General features: G+C 50.2%; 1 protein-coding gene across 1 annotated transcript; it reads right to left on the bottom strand.

Annotated features, from left to right (window-relative positions):
- Window positions 1–638: 638 nt before the first annotated feature.
- CKAP4 (cytoskeleton associated protein 4) lies at window positions 639–9,198 on the bottom strand. Its single transcript, XM_069490168.1, has 2 exons — window positions 8,758–9,198; window positions 639–3,032 (listed from the first exon to the last, which is right to left on the bottom strand). Exons 1-2 carry the CDS (start codon window positions 9,196–9,198, stop codon window positions 1,704–1,706), a joined length of 1,770 nt encoding a protein of 589 aa, XP_069346269.1. The 3' UTR covers window positions 639–1,703.
- Between the last annotated feature and the right edge of the window lie 313 nt (window positions 9,199–9,511).

Raw genomic sequence — 9,511 nt, forward strand, 5'->3', positions numbered from 1 at the left:
TCAATAAACAGCATCTGTTATCATTAGGTGGTAGGTGGAAGGCAACGTGCCCAGGTGTGCACTGGGGATGAAGGTCGCTAAGACGGTCTAAGACTGTGGTTCTCAACCCTGACTGCATATTATAACCAGCTGGGGAGCTTTTCAAATGCCAGGGCTGGCCTCTTTCCACCCATGCAATCTGAATCCGTGGGGGCAGGGCCCAGGCATTTTTTCTCAAAGCGCCCCAGAAGATTCTAGTAGGTAGTCAGGGTCAAGAGTCTCTGCTGAGGCTAACACAGCTGGAGACGAGCAATAACCTACAAACAAACCTGCGAACAGTCCATCAGACGTATGTCCCCAGGCCCAAGAGTGAGGCCACCCTGGTTTTAGAATTGAAAGAAAAAAAAAATAGTCTTAAAATTGAAGATGTATCTATTTTCTAATCCTGAATACTGTATGCTAATAAAATACATCATAATTCCTAAATTCTCAGAAAGCAATCACTCTGGAAAAGTCATAACAAAGCTCAAGTGTTTATTAAGAATTAAAAATACTGTAAATAAGCCATACAGTTCATTTCACAGTAAACTAAACAAACCTTTTTTTTTTTTTTTAATTTTACTTTTTGGGTTTTTTTCTTTTTTTTTGTTTTGTTTTGTTTGAAGGGCAAGAGACAGCCATTAGAGAACAATACAGCTCAGAGGGGAAGGGAGGTACAGCGAACAGTGACAGAAATGCAGTGCACACGCTCCTTGCGACAGACGCGGTCTGCTCTGACAGCAAACCTCTTCACGGACACCATGTGAAAATACAAAGATCTGGCCTACGTTCTCCAGGGAGACATCCCATTCCTGTCCTGCGTATGGACAGTCTCATAATGTTCATACATTTCTTAAAGGAACCCAAGGACTCCCCTGTCTGGGATTCTAAACCTCTAAACCTATGCATTATTGGGTGACCCTCCAGAGAGCAGAGCTGACACAGGCCGGCCACCAGGGACAGAAGGGCACCGGGACTCTGCTGGGTGTTGTGCTTTCACATTCAGAACCGTCTGGATTCTTTGCATAGTTACCTTTGATATCACTAGATGATTCAGGAATGGAAAAGACACTCACACCACGGAGAAGACCCTCAAGTAGCCCATTCTTTTAAAACAAAGGCCGAGGGGCTCTTCCCCCTCCTGCTTCAGAGCTGACATCTATGAGTTTTAACCAGTTTAAAGTGGAAGACAACAAGTGAGAGCTCTTTCATAAAAACTTCGGCCACAAGTATAAAAAAAAAAGTAAAATTAATTTTCCTTAAAAACAATTAGAAAGAAAAGTGTCCCCCGCTTTTTTTTTTTTTTTTTTAACTTGAAATCTGCCAGCCAGACAGGATTTTTGAGGTTAATCTGCTTCTGTTAATCCTCAGCTGAAGCCACTACCGTTTTTCTCGGACATGAGAGACATCCCCTCGAAAAGACACCTCCTATTCACAGGGGCTGGGCCTTCAGGAAACCAACCAAAAGCAGAAGCAGAGAACTTAAGAAACCAACAGTGTGTGGTAAGAATTGTAAATAAATTAATTGGGCACAAAAATACAATGCCTTGGTGTTCAGGTGGTATCTACCGGTCTTTAAGAGGGGACAAGAAATTGGGGTTGGGGGGACACGTGGGAGGAAACAACACATTTTTTTGGTCATGAGAAATTGGACTTTAAATCCGCACCCTGCACACACAATCTGTTTAGACCTTTTCATGAATCTTTTCCACTTTCACGAACAACCTATCCAGATCATTTCTCAGGTCGTCTAGTAAACCCTTGGCCGATTCCAGGTTGTTCTCGTTGGTTTCTATTTTGACCGAGTACGCGACCAAACTGTCCACGGCAGTCCTGAGCATTTTCAAGTCCGACTCCACTTGGCTGACTGAGGATTTCAGGTTGTCCAGGGAAGAAAGTCTGTCCAGGAAGTCCTGAGGAGGCAGACGGGAGGCCTGGGCTGGGTCCTGACCGAGCAGCGTGTGCACTTGCTCTTGCACCTTCTGCAGCGACTCCACGGTGCTGGGGAGCTCGCCCACGCTCCTCTTCAGCTCCTCCACGTCGCCGTAGAGCGCGAGCTGGGCCTCGCCCAGGCTCCTCACCGTGCTGGCCAGGCCATCCTTGTCCGCCTCCGAGGAGGACGCCAGGCCTTCCAGGCGCCCCTGCAGGGCGGCCAGGCGCTGCTCGTGCTCCTGGCTCTTGGACGAGAGGGATTCCAGGCTCTCGGTCTGGCGCTCAGAAGCCTCCTGCACAGAATGGACTCCATCCTCCACGTGCCGGAGCCTGGAGTCCAATCCCTCACTGGTTTTCTGAAGCGCTTCCAGGGCGTCGGAGTGTTTGAAGACTCCATCTTCCTCCGGCCGGTGGGCATTGGCCTTCAGTTGGCTCAGCTCTTCCTCCAGTCTCCTGATGTCCTCCGGGAGGCGGGAGGCGGACTCCTCAGAGCGGAGAAGCTTCTCCGTGAGGGCCTGCAGGGCCAGACGCTCCGTGTCGGCCGCCTCCTTGAACGCCTGCTGCTCCTGCTTGAGGCTCACCAGCTCCCGGACCTCCGTGTAGACGTCGGACTCCATGGTCCGGAGGGTGCTTCTCAGGCCCTCCATGTCCCGCTCTCTGGACTTCGCAGAGGTTTGTATTTCCTTCACAGCTTCCTTCAAGGCTTTCAAATCCTGCTTGTACCCCTCAGATGCTTCCAGAGAGGCGACTTTGGCCTTCACGTCGTTTATTTCCTTCTGGCTCCTCTTCTGGACATCAGTGAAGATGGCGATGTTGTCATTGATAGACTTGGTGAGCTCCGTCAGCCGTTCCTCCACCGTGTTCTCCAGGGACGTGAAGTCCCGCTCTCGGGCATCTTTCACCACGTGGATCCCATCCGAGAGGTCTTTGAGAATCTCATTCTGGAGTTTTTGCAGAACTTCGCTGATCCGGTTGACCTCACTCTCCCCTTGCTTCACAGCTTTCTCTGTGAGGTCTTGTTTATGTTGGGAGCTTCTCAAGATGGACTCAAAAGTCCCAAATGTGGCTTGCAGAGACTGCACCTGTAACCAAAACCCAGGTGTTAATTGCTGAGAACAGCTGATGAGTTTTATACGACACAATTTTGTTTTGTTTTTTGTCTGCCCAATCTCCAGCTTCCTTCTCTTCCAGAATGGCACCACAATTTTCCTTTGGAGAAACATCCTTCCACACACAGGCCATATGGTTTTGGGGACCAACCCTTGGGTCCCCTCCAAGTGCTCTGGGGATGGTCTGTAACCCAGGCCTGTCCAATCAGCACTTTCTACCCACCCCACCCCCCAAACCCGGAGCCACAGTGATTAGCCTAGGGATGGGCATGTGGCCTAAGGCAGGTCAACGAGGCAATTCTAGGACTTCTGTTAAAACTACCGGGAAAGAACACCTCTTTTTCCACTGGGATTACTAGCTATAGGATGGGGTAAGCCTAGAGCTGCTCAGGCCAGCACAAGGAATACTAGTCTGAGAATCAAGCCAGCACAGAGGGAAGCAGAACTGAGACATGGCAAGACCAAGTTCCAAAGACATAATCCAAATGCCTAGGCACAGCTATCCCTGAAGGAATCTACTCTTGAACTTTTTAGTTCGAGCCACACAACCCTCTCTGTTTCAAGCCACCGTGGGGTGGGCTTCCAGCTCCTACAATTGAAAGAGGGTCACAAGTTTTCAAAGGAAAAAGCTGAGGCACATGGGAGACACTGGGTTGGGAGTCAAGAGGTAAATGTCCAGGTCTCTGCTCGCCACTTCCACCTGTGTGGCCCTAAACAAGTCACTGTCCTCCCTGGACCTCAGTGTCCTCACCTGCAAAGTGTGAGCAGTGGGCCAGAGGACCCCTTGGCAATCTCTGGCTTTGTGAACACATTACGATCTTGTTTGCCACTACACATTCATTTTAAACAAATTCTACTCTAAATAAGGTTTGACCTGAGAACTACCCAGGGAGCTACTTAGAGGCTGTACAGTATGATGATTAATAACCTGGACTTTATCCTGAGGGGGTATACGGTGCCACCTATAATGCTTTGTTGCAAAGGAAAAAAAAAAGAACAGAAAAAGAGAACCTGACTCCATCAAGTCCCTGGGTCTAAACACTAATTTAGAGAAAACATGCAAGAGAGAGACATGCCATGAGGATGTGACCAGCAAATCCAGAAAATTCTACAGGATCTTTAACAATTAAGTGGCATTTTAAAATGGGGAATGACGGGAAACTATCATAAATTAAAAGAAATTTAAGAGGCTTTTCAATCAAATACAATGTGTGGCTCTTATATGGGTCCCGATTCAAACAAACCAACTGTTAAAAAGACATTTTTGAGCTTGTCATGATGGTGCACACTGGTAGTCCGAGGTTTGGGAGGATCCCTTGAGCCAAATCCAGGCTAGGTTCAAGTCCAGCCTGGGCAAGAATACATAAATAAATTCTAAAAAGACATTTTGGGGAGAATCAGAGAAGTCCGATTCTACACTGGGTATTAGATGACATTCAGGAATTACTATAAACTCTGTTAGGTGTGATATGTTGTGTTTTGTTCAAAGTAACAAGGAAAGTAGTAGAGAGGGAAGGGAAGGAAAAGGAACCCTTATCAGTTAGAAATAAATCCTTAAATACTTTGGGTGAACTAATATGTCAGTCCGGGATTCATTTTAAAATTAGTTCCTAGTTCACTTTCCCCTGGGTCTGCCAAGACAGCACAGGCTTTTCAGAGGGCCTAGAATTCAACTGCCAATATTTTCTGAAGCCCTGGACCTACTTGTACCTGATGAATCTTCTGAATTCAGGACAGGCCAGCCTCTCTGCCTGTGCTATGGCTATTCAGAATACCTGGGCCATTTTCCAATACCAAGAGCATCTGGAGAGTAAGAGACACCAGGTGGGTACCCAATAGGGCAGAAGAGCGGTTCAGATTCAGACTGTTCTAAATTCAGCCAAAAAAGTGAGAGAGGGGAAGGGTAGTGGATGGAATGAAATAAGAATGGCGAAAACTCGATAATTACTGAAACTGGGGTTCATTATACTGTTCTCTTCTTTTGTTTATGCTTGAACATTACCATGATAAGAGGTTAAAAAATACACTTCCCAGCTGTGTGATCTTTGGAGAATTTATTTAGCCTATCTGCGCCTTGGTTTCCTCAGCTGCAGGATGGGAACAAAAACAGTACCTGACATGTAGGATTGTCTTTGTGAAAATTAAGTGAATTAATATGTGTAAAGTGCATAAGCCATGCCTAGCACATAGTGATTGCTCAACAAACAGCAGCTATCTCAGAAGTCTGCAGATTTCTAGCACTGTCTTCAGCCCAATGCCAATGGACAGAACAGACTGAAACCACAACAGGAATGTGAACAGCACACCTAGGCTCTAGTTCCAGCCCCACCAGCAACCAGCTCTGAGCATCCACAAGTCACATTCCCTTTCTACATCCAGGTTCCTCCTCTATTAACAAACAGGTCTCTAAAGTCCCATCTGGCTCCATCAGTCTGATTTTCAGACAGATTAGAATAAGGTTCTCAGGGACTCCAGAATACTAGACCGTTTCCCTGCCCAACCAAATATAACCTGAGTCATAAAGGGCACTTTACCAAGGTACTAGACAGAACTCATCCCTGAAACTAGGTTATTAAAGCACAGTATTAGCCTGTTCTAAGCACAGCACCCAGAACAGAGGTGTGAGGGGGAGAGCACAGTACCTGCAACATGGTAGGTGTTCAGCCAGTGTTTTCTGAATGAATCACAGAATGAATGAATTCAGAGCAAAGCCCAATGAACTGGTCCATTTCCTCTCTGATCCCTGACTGTCACCCCTAACCTGGGCTGGCTCTTTACAAATGGTTAGACCAGAATGACTAGACTAGACCAGAAATCACAGACAAAACCAAATCAACCAAGCCCAACAGTGTTCACCTACCAAAGGTGTTGTGAGTTGTTCATCTTTATGTCTAAAGAACTCATTACAATCAATATGCATTGGAATTATCTGTTCCCCCAGCATATGTGGGGGATACCCACGCAGGCACTGGGCAAGATGCCAGAGATGGAACACTGGTCAGGACAGGACCTCTGCCCTCAAGCAGCCCACAGCTTAGTGTGCATGTGGTGGTTGGGGCTGGGGCAGGTGGGGTCCGGCTAACAGCAGTGGTTGATGGTTGACATTCCACAGGCACTTACTGTGTACCAGTAACTATGCAAAGGACTTCAGAGACATTATCTCACTACATCCTCATCATAATCTCATGGGTTGGTGGCTTCCATTGATCTCCATTTTACAAATGAGGAAACTGGTAAATGGTACATCAAAATCCCAGATTGTTTGATTTCAGAAGCCGAGCTCTTACCACTGTGTGATATGCTCAGGCAGAGCACCGAATGCCTGGAAGGGAGGCTGCCAGCACCTGTAGCCCTGACTCCCTGTCCAGAGAATTGAGACAAAACAAAGATGACCAGAGAATTCCCTCTTCCACAAATAGCTGCTAGCCTCATTAAACTCTCCTGCCAGGCCTGAGCCTACTTTTACAATCACTCTATGCCACCTTGGATCTCCCAGAGCAACACAGGCTCTTAAGAGGGCCTAGAACTTAACTATCAACATTTTCTAAAGCCCTGGACCCACTTATGTCTACTGAATCTTCTGGGCAAGGACAGGCCAGCCTCTCTGCTTGTGCTACAGCCATCCAGAAGATCTGAGCCATTTTCCAATACTAGAAAACGAGAGACCAGGTAGGCTACCTAACTCCAATCCCAGCTACACCACTTATGGTCTGTGTGTGACCTTGAACAAGTAACACAACCGTCCTCAGCTGCCTCATCTACGAAACGGTGCTAATTAAGTGATACTTGCCTCACAGGGGGGCTACGAGAACTGAAATCGTGGCTATAAAGCATTGAATAGCATGCTTGGCCGATAGTGAATGTTAATTATTAACAATAATACTGTATGTACTTACAGTGTAAAGTATTCCCTGCTAAGAACAAACCCCCAGCCCCACCAAGTCTCACAGAGTTATAAGGGGTTCAAAGTTAGGGTGCCGACTTTCAACCTCCCCTCTCTCACGATTTCCTAAATGTTACTCTGCCACAGATAGGGTAGCCACCTCCTGTCTCTAAAACAGGCTCAAGATAGTCCCCCTGCCTGTGTGTTCTTCACATTCCTTAAAACATTTATCGATCACCAACTAGATGGCTGACACCACCCTGACCACTGGGATACAGGCCTAGGGAAATTCCACACTCTCTCTTCTGAACTTGCACGGGAGTTACCCTTAACTGGTATCTCCTTTTGCGCTTCACAAATACAGTCTTTTGCTTCTTCACACCTCCACAGGGCCTACACAGGGCATATGACTATCAGACTTCAACAAATATTATGATTGATTAGCAAGTAGGTGGATGAAAGAGAGGAGACAGAGAGGCTAGGGATTCTACTCCAGCAGTATGTCTCTTTTTTAAGAATGATCTGACATTCAGGAGAGGCAGAGCAGCACTGCCTACTTAATTCCCTTAGAAAAGTCACCTCCCTTGGCCTGCAGCATTTAGCAGGCTGACTCATTCCAGTTGCTCTGCCAGTCTTCAGAGGAAATTCCTAGTCCTGCACTCTCAACAAAAGTAGAGAGAAACTTGGCAGGACAGGCAGCAGGCTGGGAAAAGGAGGCAGCAGCTCCAGGGTCAGAAGTGGCGGGATTTTTCGTTTCAGTCTTGCAACCAACTTTCATTGAGCAATGACATTAGTGGAGGCCGGAGGAAGGGGAATGAGATCGAAGGGACTGCACTTGGTCTGGAAAAACCACAGAAGGGTAGAAGCTAAGACACTTTGTCTTGAGAGCTGGGTCCATCCATACCTGAAACAGGCCCTGTGGACCCTTAACATGGCAGTGGCCTAGACATTCTCACACATCTGCCAACTCACCAGCTGGAGACTTTTTCAATTCACTTAATCTCCATAAACCTCAATTTTCTGGTCTGCAAAATGGAGTCAAAAACGTTAGTCCTTCCTCCCCCCAAGGGCTGCTATAAGGATGAGATAATATGTGAGTAAGCACTCCAAACACCATATAAATGTGTCTAGGAGTCTTATTCACCAGAATGACCTAGTATTTTTGGCCTTTCCCTTCCCCTGAAGCTGAAGTAAGGCTACTTCAAAGGCCCACATGGGCACGCTGGTCCAATACAAAACAAGGGGCCTAAAGATAGATACTATTTCATTTGGACTTAGCAAATGAATAAGAATACCAGCTTTTCCTTCTCCAAGCTCCCGGTCTAGTAAAAACTGGCTCAGATGTCTCCCACTGGCAGAGCTAAGGTGCGGCCTTGCCTGAGGCTTCCAGAGATGCGCTGGCTTCCCTTCCAACCTCCTTTTCAGACAACTCTGCCCATTCAGCGGTTCCTAATCCAAAAAGAATGGGCTCTCCCGGAGCCTGCCGGCTTCCTTACAGGTCACCGCTAATGTCCTGTGACAGGGCCTTGGCCCACCCTCCCAGGCTGGTCCAGCCATCCTCGCAGTGGTCCATCCCTGGGGGCCGATTCCTCCGCGGCCATTAACAAAGAGAGTCCAGGGACTGCCTCGGAACTAGGGGACCGGGTGGAGGAAGGAGGTACGCGGGCAGGGGCAAGCCAAGGAGGGCCGGCCGGCTCCGGCCACCGGGCCTGGGCAGGCAGAGCTAGGGGCCAGCCCGGAGGGCACGAGGGGGCCCAGCCGTGGGTCGGGGGACCGCAGCCGGTGTGGATAGTGTTGGGGGGGCGATGTACCCACCTTCTGCTCGACGCCCTGCAAGCCCTGGCCCAGCTCCTCCCTCTGCTGGGAGAAGTCCTGGTGGCTACGCCGGACCTGCTGAACCTCCTCCAGGACGTGGTGGACACACCAGCCCGAGAAGGCAGCCGCCGCCACCAGGGCGAGGTAGAAGAGAAAGTTGAGCGCGCGGCCGAGCCTGCGCGAGCAGGACGCCGAGGACGAGGCGGCGGCGGCAGCGGAGGACCTGCCGCCGCCGCGGTGGCCGCCCTTGCCGTGCGCCTGGTTCTGCGGGTGCTGCGGCGGGTGCTGCGGCGGGTGCGGCGCGGGCGGCGGTGGCTGCTGCGGCGCCGGCGGCGGCTTCTTCGCCACGTCATCCGCGCCGCCCGACGGGTGGGCGCCCTTCTCCGAGGGGCTCGCGGCGCCGTGGCCGCCCTTGGAGCCCCTTTGTTTGGCCGAGGGCATGGCGGGCGCGGCGGCAGCCGGGGCTGCGGGCTGGGAGGCGAGCGAGCGGGGCGCGCGGCCCGGGAAACTTGCTCGGGCTCCCCCGGGGCTGGGCGAGCGGCACGCGGGCGCTGCTGGCGTCGGAGCGGCCGAGAGAGCGGGCGGCCGAGGAGGGAGGCCGGCCGAGGAGGAAGGAGGAGGGGGCCTGCCTCCGCCGCCGCGGCGCCGACCCCGCCTCCCGGGAAGGGAGGCCGAGCGCGCCGAGCTGGGAGCGCCTGCCACGCACGCCGGGCCGCCGGGCGGCCCCTCCTCCCTGCCGCCACGACCCCAAAGA

Source organism: Eulemur rufifrons, chromosome 16, assembly GCF_041146395.1.
Source record: "Eulemur rufifrons isolate Redbay chromosome 16, OSU_ERuf_1, whole genome shotgun sequence".
Lineage (NCBI taxonomy): Eukaryota > Metazoa > Chordata > Mammalia > Primates > Lemuridae > Eulemur > Eulemur rufifrons.